Below are 23,825 nucleotides of genomic sequence, written 5' to 3' on the forward strand. Positions count from 1 at the left end.
AGCATGATTTTATGAGCTGATAGGCTGCCGGAGACAAACAAAGGCGTTAGTTTCCCTCAGACACTGAGGCCACATTTACATGTTTCTGCAAGCTCTCTACACTGAGGTGGAGAAAGTAGGATTAATGGGATTCACAAAGTACACCTCCCTGCAAACAAAGGACCCACAACTGTAACAAATATGTTTCTCAATTAGTTTATACCATCAGTATGTAGTATGCCTGTCAATGAAATACTAATGACCAACCTTGTCCCCTTTAGTTTCACACTGAGATGAAGCTTTTTGTGTACAACCAGTCCGAGGTGCTTGGCTTGTAATTAAATTGCATGTGATTTATGGCTCTGCCTGTGTGCTCTCCATTCAAGTTGTGGTTGAATATCCAAGTTTGTTTTTGTTTTTTTTTTATTTTATTTTTCATCAGATTAATTTTCTTCACCGGTTTTTCTTCTTCACTTGTTGTCTTTTGTGATTTTGACACTGTGGGAGTGAGAAATTGTTTCCTAACTCATCTTCCTGTGAAATATACTATTGCCTATCTGTAGTGTGTGTGTGTGTGTGTGTGTGTGTGTGTGTGTGTGTGTGTGTGTGTGTGTGTATATTATAATATATATATATATATATATATATATATATATATATATATACTATTGCCTTCTGCAGTAATACTTGTCATTAAACCATAGTGAACTTTTGAAGTTATACTTTAAAATTTTGCTACAATTGACGATGGAGAACCCTGTAGAAAATGGTGTAAATAAAAAATACATTTGAACTTTGATAGCTGCAACTCAGTTGTATTTCAGCAGCAAAGTGTGTGCTTCACAGGCCTTGAGCAAGCAGTGGACAATAATATGCACTTCAAGTCTCTGGTAAATCACATATCTTGTTATGTGTGTAGCTTTTTCTTCTGAAGAACTAAAATGTTACATTTTCTTTTTATACACATTTTCCTACCTTTTTGCTAGGATTCTAAACATTTATGTTGTGTTAATCTAAACCAGTGATTATCCAAGGGCACAGAATGCCGTTTCTTTTTAAAGTACTTGTTGTTTCAATGACAATAACTCTATTGAGTTGTTTTGAAATAGCACTCAACAGATCTATTTAAGTAGTTATCTCTACCTTGTCATCGTTGATGATCTGTAGTTGTAATTTTACGATTCTCTTGTTGCCATGAGGCAGCTGTGCAGGGATTAGAGTGTCCAGCATATGTACAGCAGCACTCAAAGCTGCTCGCCTTGAAGCTGGACATGTCCTCACACAACAGCCCTGCTGTCAGTCAAGCTGCCCCATTACGCGAGGCATGACATTTAAAGTTGGGCGAAGAAGGCGGACAAAGTGCCCTCACCTCCTCCGTTTGAGCCCTGGAGAAGGAGGCCTTGCATGTGTAGCGATCGCTGATGAGCGTCTTTGTATGTGTGTGTTTGTTGTGACTTTGGCCAGACTTGGTCCGGCATAAGGACAGCTGTCACATTTCCAACCTGTCACAAACGACGCTGAGGAGACGCCAGAGGCCGGGACATTGAAGGCACAAGGACAGGCACAGGGAAGGGAGCCTGTGTGTGCGTGTGCATTCATGTGCTTAAAGATTAAAGGAGGATGTTGGGTGGTGGACACGTGAAGAGGGTTGACTGGGAGGCTTCCTCCATCTTTCTCCATCCATGTACGTCCTTCTCGATTCTTCTCTTGAAGACAGTCCTTGAACACTTGAGTCATCTTCTTGAGGGTACGTAGTAAATACTGCCTCGACATCGAAACATTAGCAGCACAGGATGCACTTCTCATTCATGCATGCCTCCATTTCACTGCTCATTACTTACCAAAAATAAAGTTTCTTCATTAAACTCCAGCCTGTAGCTTTTGCAGCAGAATTTTTTTTTTTTTAACATTCCCTTTTGACTTGATCATCCTCAAGTGAATTTGTTTTAAGGGCAGAAACGCTAATGGCCATTTGGGGTCCTTTCCTTTCATTAGACCCTTTTGTCTTTCCAACTTTGAGTAGCGGTTTCAAGGCAAGGAGGCTGAAAGGTCAGCATTAGCATCCGGATTATTTTTCTACACGTCTCTTGTATGTGTCTGTTAAGTTTTGAGAGAAGAAAAGCATTGGAGTTTTAAAATACATCTAAATGACCGCCGAAATTCAACAGCATCCTTTCCGCACTATGTATATTCCATAACCAAAACCATCTGTCAAGTAAATCATTTTAATTGCTTCTCTACACTTTAATTTGCTTTAAAAGTTGTATTTAAGTCTTTCTGTCTTGGATCATTACATGTAGAAAAAGAACCCAAGAAACAAACATTTGAGTTTCTGCAATACCTTGTATATTTCAGTGATTTTGATTTGTGATTCTTCAGCGATTCCTGAAACAGCATGTAATATCAGAGTTTAAAAATCTTTTAAGACACTTATGGATCCAGTTTCCTGCATTACTATCTGAACAGCTGCACTGTCTTGTCTGATTGTAGCAACTGAAAGCAGTTGACATCTGCTCATACAACTTGCAAGTTCAAAAATCAGATGAACAAAAGACATTACAGAGAAACTGGCTGATTAAAAAAAACTTTTGAACAAATAAGACTTCACTTGGAACATATAACTCTGATGATGATACAAGAAGGTTTTTAGGTACTGTTGGTCCTTGATTTGTTCTGTCATATGCTAGATATCAAAAGTACCTAAAAAAATTTTAAATGTTGAGCCACAAAGGTGAGCAGAATATATGGAGCAGTCAAGGTGATGATTTTTGGCCAAGCGTCACTGTGTAGCACTTTGCCATCTATAAAGTATGGTAGTAGCTGCATCTTGCTGTGGGTTTGTTTCTCTACCAGTAGTTGTGTTGAATTGCACAAAATAGATGGGGTTCCTTTACAAAGTTCCAGGTAAAACTTTCAGTCAGATTTTTAGGTCACCAGTTGGCATCTGAAGATTAGAAATTTCATTTATCTGGCCTTTGAGTGACAAATGCCCAGAAGACTTCATAATTTCTGAAATATACTGATCAGAGACTTACTTTTTGATCAGTCTCTTATTTGGTCTTATTTGGATTGAATGCAGTGTCATAACTGGCACTTCATTCCACCTTTAAATCTTAGACGTTTTTGTAATAGCTGGTTATTTTTTTATCTCTCACAGATAAATGTAGAAGTACATATTAAAAAACAGATAGAGAAGCTGACAAAGATTAGCCACTATATAACACAAAATGTCATAATTTTTCAATTTATTTTACAATTTAGCTTTGAATTTTAATTTTAACTGGATGAAGATTATTTGCTTTTTTGTATAAATCCTGGCTCTTTCCCAGCATTTTCAAGCAAAAGTTTAAGAGTCACATAAAGTGTCCTGCATTGTTAGGACTTCACTAAACAAGAACTGAACTGTTTTTATTCCGCCATTAGAAACCAGTGTCTGACATGACTGACGCTCATAGATACATATACTTGAGTGTGATCTGCTTAACATTGGAGATTCAATTATGGGTGAAATGTTCCGGCCCAAAACCATATCCCTTTGGGACCTCATCACTAACTTTGACATGTAATGTTGACTGGTCAATAAGGATTCAACAGAGCATATTTTTGCCCAAAGTTTGTATTTACGCTTAAAAAGCTGGAGAATATTAAATAAAAACACATAAAATAATACCGAAATTCAGTTGTAAACTATAGAAAGATTTAATGGTTAGTATTATTTTTGTACTCTCTTTTGTAGTAATTTTTTTTCGCTCACTTTATATAGTACCACATGAGACTTTGAGTAGATCTTAATTGTTTGAATTGCCCAGGGAGAAAACACCGTAATCCTTTTTGCTCATTATTTCTCATTTTCTGCTTAGATGTATGCTGTACAAAAAAGAAACCTACAAGCAAAAGTTGTAAAAGTAGCTTATTCCGTATCATCAGACTCCACTGAACAAGAACAACTATTTTTGTCTGCTTATTTCAGCTTTCTGGACAGCACATTAATTTAGAATGGCATCAGCTTAAAGTTTAAGGGTCTGCCTTTGGATTTGGTTTGTTTGTTTCGCTGATTCAATGTGACTTGTGACAGCTTTTTGCTGTCTTCTGGAACAGGATAAGTCTGAATCACTCCACAAAGAGGCTCGCCCTTCATCAGCGCCTTCGGTCTGACCAAATCGAGGGGCTGCCCGCCGCTTCCCGTCCAGAGTCGTCCTGTGCCCGTTTCCTGGCCCTCTCACCTTCCTGTTGGTTCTTATCCATCTGTTTACTCTCTTTAAGTCCAAAGGAAGCATCCATTAAATCACCTCTGAAGATGAAACTGGACATGACAGCTACAAACTGGAGCAAACCAATGTTCTCCCAAAGCCCACTCCCTACCCTGGCCGCACTTTACCATGCCTGTTCCTATCTGTCCCATATTGTCAGCGAGAGAAGCCCCCAGCATTGCTGTGAGGCAGAGAGCAGTTCTTGTTTACTGACGCACACTGCTCTGATGTGAGCTGATTTCATCAGGCAACACTTTTGGATGCCGTCTTCCTCGGCCTCCCTCGTCTTCTTTCTGTAGACGCTAATGTATCATCTGTGGTGGGGCAGGCTGTATGCCACTCAGCAGAGCTTAAATATCTGGATATTCTCTTTTTTTTTCCTCTACAAATAATCATTCTGCTAATTAATGCATTTTTTCATTCCACATCTCTTTCACTTGGGGCTCCAACTATTCTTATTGATTTTATCCCCATTTGGTTAATTATCCTTTTCTTTGATTAAACAATCATCAAATTAACTGTTACGAAATTACTTCCAGTCTAGTTCAGTAGGAAATGTTGGCATCAGCAGACCAAAGCGTGTGATTAGTTAATAGTCTTCACAGCAAACTGGTTGCATTGTGGCTCTGTCCATCGTGTATGGTGGTTAGATTTCCTCTCACCAAGGCAAGCAACGATTATAACAAATGGATGAGTTCAAACCATCTGTAAGACATTTGATTAACACTGCAGAGCCTCTGATGGCAGAGGGAGGCCAGAATAGTACTTGATGTGGAATTGCCCTAATAGCAGTAGCCATGCTTCAAGAAAAACATCACAGAAGTAGGAATCTGTCTCAGAGAGACAGATGATGTTCACAGGGAGCAGCTCCGGGTGGCTTCTGCATCCATCTTACAGCCGATTTGATTGGTACTCGCAGTCATAAACTCAGGCTTGTGGTGCAGCTGTTGAAGCTAATGCTGCATGAAGAGAACAGATGTTTCCACTGGTGTCTTTCCTGTTCATTTTTGTTTTGGCCATATGAACACACTCAATGCACATTTGTCCTCTTATTCCTGTTTTTACTGCTGGACGCAGTTTATATTTCATTTGAGCTGAGTGGTGATGGTGCTGAAAAACAGCATAGCAACACCGGCAGCCTCAATCCTCCCCTTGCATCTGCAAATTATGTATTCAGGTGCAGCTGTAAGTAAAGGTCAAATGCATTTTAGCAGCTGTCAGACCTCAGGACTCTTGGCACCTGATAAAGGAATGAAATGGGCTGTTTTCAGTCTCGTCTACTCCACATCTGAGAGAATACAGCTGTTCTGTAATACTTTCATGTTTTTATCGAAGCATTGGTGGAAAAGTAATGATTCTAGCATGATGCACTTATTGTTGACACAATAATTACAAAATCTAGCTGATACTTTGCACTTTAGCAATGAACATGTTTCTTTGATATGTTATTGTTCTGGTTGAATTTTGACTTCATGTAGGCTGTGTTATTTGGTCACTGTGGCACAAGGGGTTGCTTTAGAACATAAGAACAATGTACTGTTTTTAAGGCATGATCATGATGGTGTCCGGCTGTCGGGCTGTTATTCTGCCTGTGTTCCTGGTGCAGTTCAGAATCTAGACGGATAAGCCAGACCAAGCTGCTGGAATACCATCCCTAACCAAACCCTTTCCGGGTGGTGCTTAAAAACTCGGTCTCGGCAAGAAACCAACCAGTTTGGACGAGCTTCACCAATCCTGCCAAGACAGGTTCTGAAATATCTGGGCTGAATTAGACTAAAAGCTTGTTGACGATTACGAAAAGTATGTGGTTAGGTTTGACATTGAACCAATTAGTGGGGTTGCATGTCTATATATGAACCTGTGCAACTGTTTTGTTATCAGACAAAAACCAAAATAGATATGATTTGATTTGTCATGTCAAACGCTCTTACTGCCCAGAACTGGTGTTCACCAGGCCTTGCTTTTGTAACTGAAAATGTAATGTTCTGGTTCCAATTCTCCAAATAATATTCCTGACCTCTCCTTGCTTTCCTAAGGACACAGCACTGGACCCAGGAGAGGATGTGGCTCTTCTCTCAGTGAGCTTTGAGGATGCTGAAGCTACCCAGGTCTTCCCAAAACTCTACCTCTCGCCAAGCATTGAGCAGTGAGTACATTTATCCATCCCTCATTTAATTTTATACAATTCTATTGGGAATTATCTGTTAATTGTGATCACAGTTTAGTTATCTATCAGAACTAGTTGGTTTAAAATTATCATGCTACATGTTTTCTTCACTTCAAAAGCTGGTAAAGATAGAGGAAGTCTTATGCTCTGGTCCCTACCTGTCATTGCCCTTCCTGTCCTTCTCACACGTCAGTCCCTCTGGTTTTTAGAATCAAAGCTATGATGAGCAAGTTGAACATCTTGCATCATATTATGTCGCTGAGGATAATCTCTTTGTCTGAAATCACTAGTCACTTTTCCTAAAGACTATAAGTAAAAATGGGAAAACTGGATGGATGACACAGAGTCTGTGTCAACCAGGGATGACTAGATGTCTGCACACATCTGGGTTGTAAAACATGTCTGTGTTTGCAGGTGGTGGTTTAATACTTTTATAAAAGCCGTTTGTCTATTGCAGGTGTATCCAGAGTTATTTTTTTCTCTTGCTACATTTTATGTGTGTTTGTGTGCTTTTGTCTGTTCTTGTTTTATTGCTTTTGTGTGGTAGTCGAGACAAATTTGTGTTTCCATACATGCATGAACAAGTGTTTTAATGTCCCAAATGACGGATATGCCTCAATTTTCTGGTTTTATTATGTTTGCATGCTTGCAGCAGTATTCCAGCTTGGTTTTGCTCTCAGCACAGTGTCCTTGTATGGGCAGATGTGTTTTGTGTGTTTGATAGAAAGAGCCAGGTATGGGCCCACTCTAACCTCAGGGCCTCACGGTCTGGCCGTCCATGCTTGGAATAATCTCAGACTGATGTTTATTTACAAGCACACGCCCCGTCACACCAGGTTAAGATGCTTCTTCTCCCACCACCACTGCTTTTTCTTACTCTCTGTGTCTCCCTCTGTCTTTCATTCTTTTCTACATCTTTGTCTCCACAGTTTCCCTTTTCCATCTAATCTTGCTTTTATTTTCCCACACTTATTTGATTTTTTTTTTTTAAGTTACATTCTGCAGCCTTAACTCTACAGGTGCAAAACGACAACACACAAGCATGAAAAGATTCAAAAGGGTCTGTAGCGAGATTAATCTACATTTTTCACAAACAGCTCAAGTTGTCTTCAATTTTTTTGGGTAATCCAAATTCTATCAAAAGTATTCACACTTTTTTTTTTTCTTTTGTTCAATATCCAGCATTCTGACATGGATATTTAGCTAATATTCCACTTGTAAAAATTTTACAGCTCTATATTTTTAATCAAGGCAGAGTACACAGAAGAAGTGGCTTTACAGCATTGAGGGCTCAAATACAGAGGGAAGAGCAACAACTGGAGAAGCCAGAATTAAACTCATTAATTTGGGTTCACAGACTCAACATCAATGGCTGTCGAACCAGGATGACAGGTTGATTAATGAGTGAAATTATCTCTTACTGTGCTGACACAGTTTGCCCACTTTTAAATTATGTATTTTGCAAACATATAGAGGAAAATCAGTTCATAATTCAGTAGAGTTTTAAGAGTCTGAGGGAAGAAAGTATCTGACTCTCAAAGATCAACATTACTTGCAACAGACAGTTGGTGTGGAATATTTACTCTCCTAAGAACTTAGAATTTTTTTTATTTATTTTCTTATTTATTGAAAAGAAATAAATAAATAGTTTCTAAACTACCTTCAACCATACTGTAGTATATAAGTAAGATCATGGTACACTGTGCATAATTGTAAGCCATCTTGTAACCACTTTGGCTGTTTGTTTATGGTCATTATCTATTTGGAAGACCCATAATAAACAGCCTCCCATCAGGAAGCTGCCACTCCCCTTCTTCACAGTTATTCCAAGTTTCCCCTTTTTTCCTCTAAATGTAAGAGTCAGTAGAATGGCCAAAACGTTCCACTTTGGAAGACCACAGGACATGTCTCTTAAGATGAAGATCGTTGTCCAGTTTCTTCTGGAGCAATGACTTCCTCCTCGCTTAAAGGCCGATCAGTCGGTACAGGAGGCGTTTCGCTGTGGATGATGATAATGTCTTACCAACTTCATCCAGCATCTTCAATGATCTTTGGCTTTTGTTCTGGGTAAATTTATACATGTTCGGCCAAAATATATTCATCTCTGAGACAGAAAATCTGTCTCCTTCCTGAGCAGTACGGTAATTGGACATTCCCGTCATGTCTATGCTTGCATATAATTGTTTGAACAGAGGAATGCAGCACCTTCAAGCATCTAGAAATTCTTCCCAGGGATGAACCAGACTTGTGCAGCTCCATAAATTCTCTTCCTGATATCTTGACTGATTTCTTTTGACTTTCCAATCTTGTCAAACAAGATAGAGTGTGTTCCAGGTGTGAACTCAAGACAAACTCCAAGTAACATCTCCCTCATTGTTTTTGGAGACAGTAATCATTATGCATGTAAAACGTCTGATTTTGAAGACATTAATGAATAATTTATTGTGACAGTTAACAAATTGAAATACTTTAGGTAATTTTAATTAACTTAAAAAGAGACATTTGTTTTGATTTCATTAAAGATAGGTTTAAATAAATTATAGTCTAGCATCACCTTCACATATATATTTGATACAGTAGCGTTCAGAATTTATATTGTAGTGACACCAATATTATTTCTATGCTTTGTTATGCAGATGCTTTGTCTGCACTGATGAAGATTGACTCACCTGAGCACAATGAAACAAGGCTTTCTGACCTATTGTCAAAATAACAAATCTTTTTGAGATCTAGACTATATATAGAGTATTTAAAGTTCATCCCAAGAGGATAAAAACATCAATAAATACAAAAAAAGACCAAATGAGGCAGTGACATCACTTGCAAATGTTATTTACTCTGACCTGATGCAGAGTAATAGTGCATCCACCCATTCATGTTTTTAGAAACATGAATGCCCTTGGTAAAATACAATGGTAATGAAAAACAAAAATATAGAAGATATCAACAGATGGCGCTTTATCTTTAGAGTTTATTTTCAAAATTTAAATAAATCACCTTTCAAAGGGGTAATGGGTCTTTTAATTAAGACCCATTATTGAGCATTCCATGCATGGCACTGATGTAGTATCATTGGTTACTCTATTATTTGATAGAGTAATCACCTGTATTTCTAGTGTTATTTCTTCGGTGTTTCATTTCCAAAAAGTAACTACATTCAGTAGTAGAAATTTAATTTGAAAGGTTTAACATAATCTTCTCATGTGCTTAAACTTAAAAATATGTTGTGTGTGTGTGTGTTTTTTTTTTGTTTGTTTGTTTTGATTGGAAATGTAACACTTACACTTCAATACAAGAGAAAAACATAAATGAGTCCCAAACACACACGCACACATGTGCGCGCACACACAGCTGATTCTCCTCTTCATTAGGATGACATGAACAGGACCTTATCCGCATGCAGCAGCTAATTACACGGCACAAAAGGTCACCTACCTACTGACTGTCCCACATAATCCTCAATTATTTCAGCACATGCAGGAATAAACCGAAGCAAACATTATGATGTCTCAGACATATCTATCTGCCTTTGCTCTATATTTGCTTTTAAAAGGCTTAACATTGGTTAAATGGACATGTCGATTGATGAGGCTATCATGAAGAGCCTTATTAAAATGACAGAAAACGTATACATATGGGCATTAGTGACCAGACTGACGGCGTTTCAGCTGCGTTGGAGTCTATACTCTACCAACATCATGCAGAGAGCAGACCGAGGGAGGCTGAAGGCGACAGAAAGTGGGGAGCTATAAGGGGTGGTTGCCGGCGGAGCAGCGGGGGGTTGGATAAAGGAGGAGAGGAAACGAACCCTCTCTGAAACATCACAAAATGCAGGGGCTTAAGAGCGCTTCATTGAGCCAAGCTCCCATTTTCCAAACCCTCTCCTCCTGCTTAATGTTGCCTCTTTGTCTCATGATATTTGCACATATGCATATCAAGGCCATCCATGAATATGCTCTGCTGCATGTTTTTGTGCACCTTTTTTGTCAGCTGTGTGGGAGTGTGTTAATTCATGACCCAGGGCAAAAAAAAAAAAAAAAAAAAAAAAGAAGTCTTATTCACCGTTGTTTGAAGACCGCAACGTATTTGTGAGTTTTAGCATCAGTCTTGCATTCGTCGAGGGCGCTTCTTTATTTAGCATGCAGATACTTGTATTTATGCAGATGTGTAACCCTGTTAGCTTCACTCTGCGTCCCCACTGACCCTTGTTAGTCTTTGCTCCTGTGTAGCTGCCCATTATCTCTACATTGGCTCCACTGAAGAGGAAAACTCATTTGCTGCAGCGCGCCTGCACACGTCTGTGTTTTTTGTAGCAAAGCATTTGATCGACGTTCAAGAGGCTCGGCGTCGATTCCAGTTATCACAAATGTTCACAGTATCTCATGAAGCCAAGAGGGAAAAAAAATTGCATCAAAACAGATTTGGAAAATGTTTAAATCAATCCACATTTCCATCAAGTTGTGACTGTAACAAGTGACAGATTCACAGACTTTCTCAGCTTTGGTGTTTGTGCAGGGTGTCACATCAGCTACATCTACTCGGCATTAAAATGTTCAGAGCCGCTTCATTTTTGCAATTTTTCTGTCAGTCTGTATTTGTGTACAGTCTTCCAGATGTGTTTCTGGACCTTGAACCTTTCCACATTTTGCAACATTATAACCACAAACTGTGTTGTATTTTTGGCAAAAAGACAAACATTTAATAGTGCATGATTTACAAAAGTTTTTCTGAATTGAACAATTCTAATGTGTCTCATGCTTTCCTATTTAGCCCTGCCCGAGTCCATAGTTTATATAGTTTTTATTGTTGAAGTTAGGCTTTACTACCTACTGCTTTATTTAGTCTTGCATAAGTAGTTTAGCATACCTACCTCTGTCCTGCATGTATTGTAGACACGTTAAAAACACGCCACAGAAGTCCTGATCCGATCCTCAGCCATGTCATTTTGGGCGACCCAGCCGTAATTTTGGTTTTTTCTGGCTATTGAACTAAACTCTAAGAAACATCCATTGCATACATCAAACTCATTCGTGGCTCTTGACAGTTCAGGTTTTTGTTCCCTTTGCAAAAGACTAAAACTTTTATCTGTCATTGTTACAACAGAATTAAGCATGCTGTACATACACAAGGAAATACATTTGGACTAACATTTTATGTACTGCTGATCAAGAAGAGCACCGATGCAAAACAAAATAATAATAAAAGTGAGATCAGAAATATCTACTTTATAAAAAAGCTTTATCACACTTGAGACTGAAAGTGAAGTGTATATGTTTATCAATGTCTCAATTCAAGTTTGTTAAATTTTTCAAAGTAATTTCTCATCTCTTTCTGAAAACCTTTCTTCTTCATTCTTCAAACTCGGGAATTAAAAAGCTTTTATGCATATATGGAAAATATTCCAACATTATTTTTCTTTAACAATCTATAAAATACTATCCAGTCGAGTTCTGTATATTTATCCATCACTTAGCTTGATCTTTTTAAGTTTTTAACTCCTGTCTCCTTGGTCGTTTGTCTCTCCACCTCCGTCCTCGCCCCTCTTGTTTTCCACATGCATTGCCGCTCGTCTCCTCTCTCTCAGTCTTCCTCAATGCTTCCATCATTCTCTCTCTCTCTCTCCTCTGCTGATCCCTCTGGCTGATCCTCAAAGGGAAACTGAGCGAGTGAGTGGGACTTAAAAGAGAGGAAAGCGCTGTGCTCTCACCAGCAAGGTCGTCCCTCGCTCGACTGAAACGCAGCGCGGAGAAAAAAAAAACAGCATTCATTTTCTCTTCGCTTACACCTCCCTACTGTTTTTTTCTTCCATCACTCCTGAGTTGTTTGATATCTCACTTTTGCTGTCTTTCAGCAGGGGCTTGGATCTAAGCGCACTGAACGCACACTAGTAAGCCCCCTGAGCTACAGTGTTATACCTCCATTCCTATTCCCTCTTCCTCTCTTTTTCCTGCTTTTTCTGCTGTTTTTCCTGCCTCTGCCTTCAAACACAACATCACTCTGTTTTCAGCCCCTTCAGAGCGACAAGGGGAAAAAAACACATTGAAGTACCCCAACAAACACCCACGTTTTCACCAATAACATTGAGCATATGAGCACTATTGCACAGCCCTCTGATTTATTTGCTTCTCTTTCTGTAGAAATCATTGATTATTTTAAGTGCAACACCTCCCAACCTCCCATTCTGCAGGTTTAAAAGACGCACTTGCTTAAGATTCAGTGTTCATTGGTTACATAATATTTTACGCGATGTCTGGAAGAAAATGTACTGTGAAACGGATGGTGTTACACTCATTTAAAGTAGCTGTTAAATTCATGTAGACATTTAGAGAGCATAAATAATTTCAGCTTCGATGCGAAGTTGTTGTCAGGTTAAATCAGGTCTTCAATAGATTTTGTTGGGGTGAAAGTTGTGGTATTATCAGGTCTAAAATACAGGCTTCATGCATCCCAGTGGGATGAAAAAGTAATCAGGAAGGGCAATAATACTATCAAAAGGACCAACCAGGTCAGGTGGGAGTGTGTTGCATTTTTACCAGTCTGGTCAACAATCTCGAATGCACTGCTAAGCAAATACTGCAGACAAAAAAAATTGTCCATAAATATTTATTCATCATTTTCTGCCAATAATTCAGTAGATATGAATGTAATTTCAATATGCAACAGCAAGCAAACTCATTTTTATTTATGAGAAACAACTGTTTGCTGAAATAAAATGTTCTTTCTTTTCTGGTTTCACAAAGTGACTATGAAGTGTCATGTGGACCAAACCATCATGGTACAGACATCAAAAATTAGTACCAGCAAGATTCACCTCTTTCTTACATCTTCAGTGATATAAATTTTTAAATGAAGCTTTTATTGCAATATTACTTCATGATTTACTACATGATGATAAAAAAAGAAAGATGTTTAACATATAAAAAAAAAAAAACAGAGTTGACTGCTTGCACATTTTTAAACAGGCTCCAACCAGCTTCACCTAGCTACAAACGCCAGATAACTTATAATGATTTTTTTTTTTATTTGTGAAGATCATAAATGCTAGGAATAGTGACTTTATTGCTAAACTTTAACGGTCTTTGCCATTCTCGGTTACTCTACTGTTAACATATTGGCATTAATGCTGTTTTCAAATGATATTTTCACTTCAGAGATGACTGATACTGAAAACATGGTACTTTCCCTAATGTGCATAAGTAGCCCTATGTCCCATGTTAAATCATCCATTAATGCCAATTAACCAATTTTTTTTAGAAAGTAGAGTTCAATTTTATTTTCCATACACTAATTAGTTTTTGATCTGTAGACTTGTTCAATCACTTAAATGAATGGCGTCAAACTTTTTCCCACACTGACCAAAATTGTAAAGTTAGATGTACTTGTGGGGCTCAAAATTTAGGGCATTCATGAAAATGCACATTTATTTCTCTATGATTTTTTTCTTTTTTTTTTTTTTACTTTTACATGCTGAACACTGAACAAAATAAATAGGTTCTCATACTTCTACCTTATTAACATAAACAGGTGTATAATTTGTGAAATTTTAGATTCAATTGATATCGGCTATTTACATAAACAAGAACAAGAGTTGGGTCACACTCTTCAAACATCTTCGCTGCAACTTATGAACTACTGTCTGAACAAATATCTGTCATCTTTGTACTACAGTCGGGGTTTTGTAAAATCATCTCAAGGGCCACAAACGGCCCAGGACCCACACTTTGGACACCATCCATCTATCCATTTTCTGTACACTCTTGCCCTTAGTTGAGTTAGGAGGGGTGCTGGTGCCTATCTCCAGCGAACGTTTCGGGTGAGAGGCGAGGTACACCCTGGACACGTCGCTAGTCTGTCGCACACTTTGGACTTGAACAGAACCTGTCTGACAACTTCAGTTATGTTAAAATATATTGAAAAGCAACACATCATACCTCAATCTTCAGAATTATGCAACAAAAGTGGATCTTTTTGTGTGCAGTTTGTGTAGAACTAACTTGTGTGATGGTCAGGAGTTGGACGGTGTGCAGTAGTTGAAGAAAAATGCCCAGTCTTCAATTTGGAAACTTAAACTCCACTTTGTTTGTGCTTTGTGATAGTGTTCCACGAAACCAACAAAACTAAGCTTTGGCAACTATTTCGGATGAAGGCAAGATAATTGATTTAAAAATAAATACAATCGCTTTGAGAAATTTCTTCAACAATTAACTCTTTAGTTCCACTCGTGTTGTATCTGTGTGAAGGGAATGTCCCCTGCAGCAGATACCTGCGGCAATAAAAGTGCTCATTAGCACGGCTCATTGAGGCTACACCTGTGATAATGCAAAATTAGACAAAGTAATGAGTTAGTGTCGCTGCAACTTGCCATCAGAATCCAATTGGTTATTTTCAGCTCTGGACTCCTCATAAAGAAGCACTTATCTGCTAAGACATTGATTTCTGGCTAATTTTTAGCCTCCCTCTCTGAGCATTTTTTTTTTTTTTTGGTGGCTGGACTCGAGCCTCTTCATTTAATTTTTTATTTATTTATTTTATTTTTTTACAATCGCATCTCGTTTACCTGATTTTCCCAAGCCCATGAGACGAGTCGGATACATCTCTCCTTCCCCCAGAAAACCTGCTGCATTGCATAAAAGAATCGAGTGGGCACCGTCTCTGCCCCCAAACCAGATTTAGGAGCCCAGAAAAATCAACACAGAGAGACAGTTTTAGGCTGCAGTGGACTAATGTTTGTGTATCTGCATTTGCCTGTAGGTGCTTCTGTGTGTGTCAGTTTCTGTGTGTCCACACATGCTTTACCCTGAGCGTGCGTATGTGCACGTCGGCTTGTGTGGGTGTACACTTTGTTTGCGTGTGTCCTCTCTCCAGGGTTTGTAGAGGTGTGTTATTGACTTTGAAAGTCTCTGCATTTCAATCAGATTATTTTCTTCAAGGTTTTATGAACATCTTGTCAGTCATAAATTGTCAGTCTGATAAAATAAATTCTCCACCAGCTCGGGAAGCAGTCTTGACAGTCTTGAGATGTCAGTGCAGACGGCTCGTTCTCCCCCACTCCAGCACTACCTCCTTCCTGTCTCCTTGAAGATTCCCACTTTGTATGTTTCTCTGCAGGAAACTTTCAGATGTTGCTTTGTTATGAAAAGCAGTTTCTTCATCTCAGAACTTTTTCTAAATCGTTAAATATGGACAACGTTTTTCTTGCTTTGAGAAAGTAAAATGTCTGCTGTACACAGTTGATTGTTTTTAAAAAGATTCAAGTTCTAGTACTTTCTCATAGAACTTGCACAAACTATTAGTTTGGATACATTATGAACCAATCGTAAAAATGTGATTTCTCCGTATCAAAAACTTTTTACCATCCTTCAAAATTAAGATTGATTTTGACAAAATAAACCTTTAGTTTCATAGTTAGAGTGGCTTTCTCAAATTAATATAAAAAATGTCTAGATTTGAAATTTTCCAAGATATTTGGAAGCCTTTTAAAGGCTGGATCAGAAACTTGACAAAGGATACATTTTTATATTCATCTAAAGAAATTAGTGCAAATTGTCCTTGTGACAGGCTTTACATGAAGTGCTATGAAGTGCTTTGAAAGTTTTTTTTTGTGTTTTTTTTACAAAAAAAATGCTGGTCCATCTCTCAAGTTTAGAAGTTTGTTTTTACTCCCTAATTAATGGCAAACTTTAGAAAAATGAAGAGTTATTTATCAAAGAAACATTACAAAAGCTGGCTCCTTGGAGGCAAAATTAGAAGAAAACTAGAGTTGGAGTTTTTTGGGGGGTCAGGGGTTCGCAGTTCTCTGTACTTGTTCATGTTCTTTTGTTTCTTCAAATAATTCAGTTTTATTCCCAAACTGGGGGTTAAGGGTTTATAATGGACAACACAATAACCATTGCAAAAACTTTCAGGACCCTTTAAGTTATCATCAATTATAAAGACAATCCTTCTGAAGTCAACTAAAAATGTTCTCTATGAGTGATAGCTGCATATTAAAAGTATCAAAGCAATCACTGGCAGACACATTATTAACAATCAGAATTGTAGTTGTTGTATTGGTTAAATTTTGACTTTACTTATAATGAGACATAACTCCAGGATGTATTCTGCTTCTTGCCCAATGACTGACGGAGATTGGCACCTGGCCTTCTGCAACCCTGCATGGATATACGATAGGTGGATATACATATTTATAATTACACATTCACATTTGCTTACAATTATAAAACTTCTAAAAAGACTACATGTTTAAAGTCCTTCTTCCTCCAGGTCTCAGAAGGTTTTACTTCCACTCTAAAAGTGGTGCTTCAAGCATTTCATAAACTGATTCTATCCCAATATAGGGAGATTTGCATAATTTCATTACGTAGAGGAGAGGTCACTGAGTTCTGTTGCCAAAGGCCGAAGGTCTCTTCGTCCCTTCTCAGAGGAACCACACAATGCTATTTTGTCCAGAGAGTCTTCATCGAGACTCGTTTTGCCTTCCAGGCTTTTGGAAATAATGAAGGCAATCAAAATGGAAATGTTCTGCTTTTGAAGCTACATTTGAATCCCCAAACAGTTCATCTTGGCCTCATCTTTCACTTTCATCATGAATCACAGCTGCCCTCCTTCCTTTGGAGCCTTTATCTTTTCCCACGCTACTACACACGCTCCTCCAATTCTCCCTCACACACGCATAAAACACACACATAAACAAACAAACCAAGCTTCGTCACCATTTACCTGAGTCACACAGGATAATCTCTCCATTTGATGAAGTCACAGGCAGCCCCATCACTGTACTGCATGAGACTCTGCGTGTTTACATGTACACAGTCTACTGTAAATATGTCATGCAGTGGGTTGGATCGCTCAGAGGGTTCGACTCAGGCAGCATGTCTGCACGATGACTCCAACATGTGTGGGTAGCGCTGAGAGTGGTGTCACCAGTGGAGACGGCAGCGGAGACACTTCAGGGTGCCACTTGGGAGACTTAAACACCATTATGTCTTGATTCTGAGTCCACCCACAGGAGGTTCAGTTTAAAACATTTACAGAGTCTGCGAACACCTCTTTGTAAGCAATACAGTGCTTTCTCATGACCAGTTTGCTCATTGTTGCCCATGTTTTGGTAACTAAACCGAGAATAATCTAGTGTTTGTCGGGTCTTTAACCTGACGTATTACACTCTGTGTTTAACAAGGACTAGCCTGTGCCCTGAAAGCTTGTAAAACCTGACAGCAATTACTTCCAGGAAGGAAATACTGCTCTAGTTAGTTTTACTTGGTAGGTAACGCCTATTGGTTTAAGTGTTTTTGGCCAAATGTCGCCTATTTCCAGAATGCACATAAAAGGTCAAAGTCCACCTAGGTAAGTAAGTAAGTCTCCACCTGGCATGGACACAGTGTCTTGGTATGTATACCCATACAGCCACTGCAAAATGCTGGCTGTGATGATTAGGCCCCAGTGTAGCATCTGTGACTAATGATGAATGTGTATCACTGTTTGGTGCTGTAGAAATGTTGTAAATGCTGAGAGGACAGGATCTAATGAGACTGAAAGCAGAGACATGTGGACAGGTACAAAGTGACACTGAGAAATAAACTAAAAAAGAAATAAACAGAACTGGTTGTGTGGTGGCGCAGATGGTAGCTTGTGGCAAAAAGTCTCTTTTTGCATGAAAGAAGCATGTTCTTTCCATGCATGCGTTGGTTCTCACCGAGAACTCCAGCTTCCTTCCACTGTCTTAAAAACACCACTGTTAGTTTAATTGGTTTCTCTAAATTATTCTTAAGTGTGTGTGCTCATGGTTGTTTACCCGGTGTACCCCACATTTTGACCAATAACCTCTGGAGATAGGAACCAGAGGCCCCAATATGTACAAGCAAGTAAAAAATATGGTTGGGTGCATTGAAATGATGAGCAAAAAACATCATTCAACTCTGTCCTTATCAAGTTTATAGGTTTTCTTTCAACCGTATATAGTGAAATGTTTGTGTTCAAAAATGTAAGATATTCAATGCATTTCTTAATGTTCAACTTCTGCTTTTCAGAAATTTAAGGTTCATGGACATTCATAGAACTAACACAAGAAATGTTAAACATTTTTACAAAACAAAAATAGAAAAAAAAGGAATGTCTTTTTTTCCTCTTTTTCACTTAAAACTTATCGTGATGCATTTTATTTCTAATAATACTTCCCATGTGAGAAAAATTCAAATGTTGATCATTTTAAAAGTTATCAAATGTATTGATTATTCTTTGAGTCTAAGCTGTTATAAACAAGTAACACAATGTCTTATTTTCCATACAAGCCTGTTTTAAATAGATGATAAAAGATGATCTTTTTGTGCAGCTTTAACTCAGAAGTATACGTGATGTAAAAAAAAAAATATGTATTTGTGACTTTTTACCATGAGCTGCCACTCAGGCAGTCAAAATAAAAGTGATTTGACTTTTATTTTCCAGTCCAGTCACTTTCAAAATAAAAGCCGAATTTTCACCATAAAATGTATTTGGGTTTGCTAGTGATGGCTGCTGGCCAGTCTGGAACATTTAACGGACTAAAAATCCCTCTTGTCGTAAAAGTCTGTTATAAACCAATAAATCTCTCAGCATTCTACCCTAATTCTGAAAACCACATTCAAAACAACTAATAAAACTTTAAGAAACATAAAACCTATTAAAAACTCAATCAAAACCTCATGGTAAAAGGAATTCAGCTTGAGTTGGTCTTGAAAAGTTACAATTTCTGATTCCTGATTTTGTTTTGGTTAAATGGTGTGAAGTAGTGTTCGGCTTTGCATCTGAGCCCCATTTATCCATCTGTTTTTATTTTTGTTAATTAGAACTGAAGCTGAATATGAAGAGTCTGACTAATCGAATGGAAATGGTCTACGCAAATACAGAAGTTTTGGAAAAGTGAAGGTTAAACTCATTGTCTAATCTTCCGCCTTCACATATTTTCTAATGTTAAAGCAACAAATTTCAGCGTGCATCACATTTGATCTGATAGTTTCCGATGACACAAATGAATGACGAACGCACAGCCAACTATTCTGTAGCTCTGTCCGCATTTCCATCTGAATGATGTGCAGCTATTCTTAGATCTGTGGGAGGATAGATGGGCATCATTTAGGTTTGCATTTTCAAAAGCTTTTCTCCTAGTGGCTCTGAGCTATTTTCAATCGACCATTTGTTGGTGTACAGGCTAATGCTAATTATGTGCACAAAGCCAACTGTAAATGGTAGCTTTGGAGGACTTGAGAAAAGGATTTTGACAATGAAAACGTCTTCATGACATGGCCTGCTTTTCTTTGAATAGAGCCTTGTTAATATTCAGCTGTGCACTAGTTTACGTCGCTGTTATTTCAATTTGGAATACAAACTTGCTTCATTTTCTTCTCATGTGCAGACTTTCGCTTGAACTTAATTTCTTTGTTCTGATTCCACCTGATTCCATGTAAACAGCCAACGATTTGACTCATGGAATCAAGGTGGAGCACGTGGGAGGAGAGACGCCCTTCTCATAATTTCCCTTGCACTTCTTTGGAATAGTCTTGTGCAATTACTTTTTTTTATATTTGTCACTTACCGTTTATTTTCCTACATGTTGGGAAGAATTTTCTGCTAATGTGATTGCATTAGCAGGCTGTTGCAACCTTTTTCTTACCGTCACCATTTTAGGTTCTTCTGCATTTGCCAAATCTTCAATTTGGCAAGAATATTGCATAATTCATGATTTCTTTTTTTTTTCCCCTTTTTATCAACTCAGAAGTTGGTCAGAAATAAAGGGTGAATGACAACCCAGAATTGTTTATTTTGGGTTTGTCTTTTTAAATGACATATTAGATAAATATGATATTCAAAGACATAGGCTGTTTCATTCTTGGTCCGTTTCTCCTCTAACATTTTTAGCTAACACTGAGATTATTTTTTATAGCATTAGTTTGTAAGACGGAGATGATATGGTAGATAATTGAAATAAATCGATGGAAATTGATAATAAACTTTAGGATTTGGAGAAACGGACTAACCCTTCAACATTTCGAAACCTTTTTATGTATAACTTATATTTTTCTAAATCACTAGACCATCTTGTAATATTTTATTTCAACGTTGACTTTTACATCCTTTTCTGTCCAGTTTCTGAAATATGACAGCATAGAAAATGTGAAATGGACAACTGAAGGACAGTATCTATAGTCTTGCCTTTGAAAGAAACAGTACAAACTGCAAAAAAACAGACGTTTCCTCATCTCCTTGAGTTCTCAAGGTTTCTGCACACATGCTGGAAAAGTACAAGATTTGAAGTGCTTTCCACGTCTAGAAAAATATGAAAAATAACTTGGATCATCTTCTGTTGTATTGAGTTGTATATTCAAACTTCATTTCATACTCCGCTGTCTGAATAATTCATCCATCTATATCAACCATATCAAAATACACGTGTGTATTTTTTTTGCCTCCATTATATTCATAAATTACAATAACTTTAGAAAGAAAAAAATATTTTTTTGGTCTAGAATCTGAACAAAAGCCTATGGAAAAGCACCAAAGTTCCAAGAAAAAACTTTAATGCACTGACAGAAAAACTTTTGCACCATATATATATCTATACATAAACAGAGGCTTCACCCTATGTTTTCAACAGATGAAACTATTTCTAATTCTTCTGTGACTTCCCTGCTGTCATGAAGACTGAAATAAAAATAGAAATCTGTGGAAGAACCTCTCCCACCCCTCTATTTTTCTTTAAATGAGCATTTAAAGCATTAAAGCAGTTTCCTGAGACCTTTAACTCGTCCTCAGGGTATTCCCTCAGTTTTTGCCTCAGATCAGAAAGAAACGAGGGAGTCGCTTCGGCAGTGGGTTAGTCACCAGGGAGCTGCAGCAGCAGATTTCCAGATTAAATAAGCATGCGCTAATCACTAATGGAGCTGTGCTCCAGGATTAAATCAGAGGGACGTCAAAATAATAACTGAAGGAGAATGAGGAGAATGCCACAGGCTTGACTTGCTCTTTTTTAAATTGTAATTCCTTAGTTTCAGGTAGACTGCAGAAAATGTTAACGTGCTTCATTTTTGGATTTGTTGTGCTGTGCAGTGAACGCTCACTCGCATAAAGTCAGGCACAGTCACGCACGGTCTTGAATTGCTCCTGGAGCCACGAATACCTCTAAAAATAGACCCGGCATTATACATGATATTTAACATAAAGCAAAACTGATAACGAGTGCTAACTGTTGTTTCTGTTTCCTTCTTCATCAGCGCTCTGGGAGGCTCCTCGGCACTTCACATCCCAGCGTTCCCCAGCGGAGGATGCCTAATTGATTACGTCCCTCAAGTGTGTCAGTTACTTACCAACAAGGTAAAATATGTGCTGCTGCTGCTGTCCTTTACATGTGCACAGGGACCCTTGATATGACGGCTTTCAGATGTATAAATCAGTAATTGTATACGTGGTGCAACATCTACTGAAAGGTGTGTGAGTGTGCGTGTTCATGTACGTGTGTCGGACCGATGCAACGTGGGCGTGCTGGCCGGCCTCCATAGGCTGTCTGAGTGCTCTTTGGCCTCCGCAGGTTGACAAGCAGATATGCAGCATGAACGCGGTGTAATGCCATTTCCTTCTAGGCAAAATGCCCATCCCCCCTCCTCCCTCCAACACACATACTCTCCATCTCTTCCTGTTCATGTTACAGTCTGACCAGCAGGAGCAAGAGCAAAAAGATGCATCTGACTGCCTTCTGGTTTTTCAAGTCAGAGCCGCTCCCTTTTAAAAAAAAAAAAAAAAAAAGAAGAAGAAGAAGAGTTCTGTTCAGAACGTCTCGGCCTCTATTTAAAAAGAACAAGCACAAAATGTTCAGTTCAAAACACCTTAACGACATTACTCAATTGGTTTCAGATCTGCTGTCTTGAAGTGGTTTAGCTGGATCATTCTGAACCTACAAATGAACAGTTCAGCAGAGAACATCTTAATTCCCAAACCACTGAAAATTTAACAACATCTAAACAAAGCAGGAAAATAAATAATGAAGCTTGAATGGGAAATTCAATTTGTCTTTTTTTTGGGAAACCAAACATTTTTAAGAATTTCTGAGTGCAGGTTTTCAGGCTCAGTTTTCTGTTTTGTTTCGTCTCAAATGTGCACTGTGTATGTCACCCAACACACATCAGATTTCACGTCTTCTGGTATTCAGCTGAAGTCAATCGTCTTCGCGTTTTGTTAACAATATATGTGCCATTTCTGCTTCAGCGAGGCCTCTGTAGTCCTGATGGGTAGCTCAAACCATTTTGAGTGGTCTAAACCTTCAGGGTGTCTTTTGACAAAACTTTGAAAATATTATTATGTTTATTTTTTTAATGTGGTTTTCAGAAGACTGTAAAACATCAGGCAAGACTCCAATTTCCCATGAACTTGACTGAAAGTACTCCCTAATTGTGAAAAGGAAAGCAACTGACGCATAGGTTTCAACATCTTTTACAAATAAAAGTCTTCAAAGTGTGACATGCATTTGTATTCAGCTCCTTTGATACCTCTAATTAAAATCCAGTGTACCCAAAAACACTCACCCAATTACCAAATAGTGACCAGATGTGTGTGCTACAATGTCAGTAACTTGTATCAGTCCATGGCAACTCTGGAGGAGCTGTAAAGGCAATTATTAGATGTGAACTCCTCAAATCTAAGATGAAGCGGGAAGAAAGCCATCATGTGATGCAATAAGTTGTGTTTGAGTGTAATGCAATCCATGGAGGAGACACAGCAAACATATGGAAGAAGGTGCTTTGGTCAGAGCACCTTGAGTTGTGCATTTTGGCATCAACACTGGAAAATCAACACTGGACAATAAAATTGATCTCGTCTTATTTTAGATTTGATTAAAAAAATCTAAATACTAGAAATACCTGGATAAAATATGTCAAAGGCTTAAAGTGTTTTTAACTTTAACTTCCTTAAGGACAATGATCTAATATTCAGCCAGAGATAAAATGGAATGGTTTATATCAAAGTGTGTTCATGTGTTATTTTCACAAGATATGTATGATAGTCTTCATCTTTGTAAACAAATGTACATTTTTTAAATCCTGAAGAAAAACCTAATCTTATATTTTATAAAAAATAAAAATAAAAAACTCTTGCAGGGACCATGTGACTCTACCACACTTACATTCTGTAAACAAAATAGCAGATTCATGTACAGAGGGAAAATAAGAATTGGGCACATTAATGATTTTATTTGCTAACTACATTTAATTTAACCAACAGTCAATTTAATCCACACACACACAAATATCTAAACAATTTACTTTCCAAATGAAATTATGGGCAAAAAAAAAAGCAAATGAAAAACAATTCCATAAATTTGTTCAATACTTATTGTGTTACTTTATTGCTTTACACAAATTAATTTGTGAACTAATTTGTATTGTTTTCTTTGCATGTCTGGA

The 23,825-nt window shown here is 38.0% G+C and overlaps 1 protein-coding gene across 1 annotated transcript in view; it reads left to right on the forward strand.

Annotated features, from left to right (window-relative positions):
* The window catches only part of babam2 (BRISC and BRCA1 A complex member 2), a 76,131-nt gene that overhangs the window by 47,527 nt on the left and 4,779 nt on the right, over window positions 1-23,825 (forward strand). The window contains exons 7-8 of the mRNA XM_055038853.1: window positions 6,266-6,375; window positions 21,642-21,741. Coding sequence (XP_054894828.1) covers window positions 6,266-6,375; window positions 21,642-21,741 — 210 coding nt within the window. The remainder of the gene's footprint in view (window positions 1-6,265; window positions 6,376-21,641; window positions 21,742-23,825) is intronic.

Source organism: Poeciliopsis prolifica, unplaced genomic scaffold, assembly GCF_027474105.1.
Source record: "Poeciliopsis prolifica strain line A6 unplaced genomic scaffold, Auburn_PproV2 SCAFFOLD013, whole genome shotgun sequence".
Taxonomy (NCBI): Eukaryota; Metazoa; Chordata; class Actinopteri; order Cyprinodontiformes; family Poeciliidae; genus Poeciliopsis; species Poeciliopsis prolifica.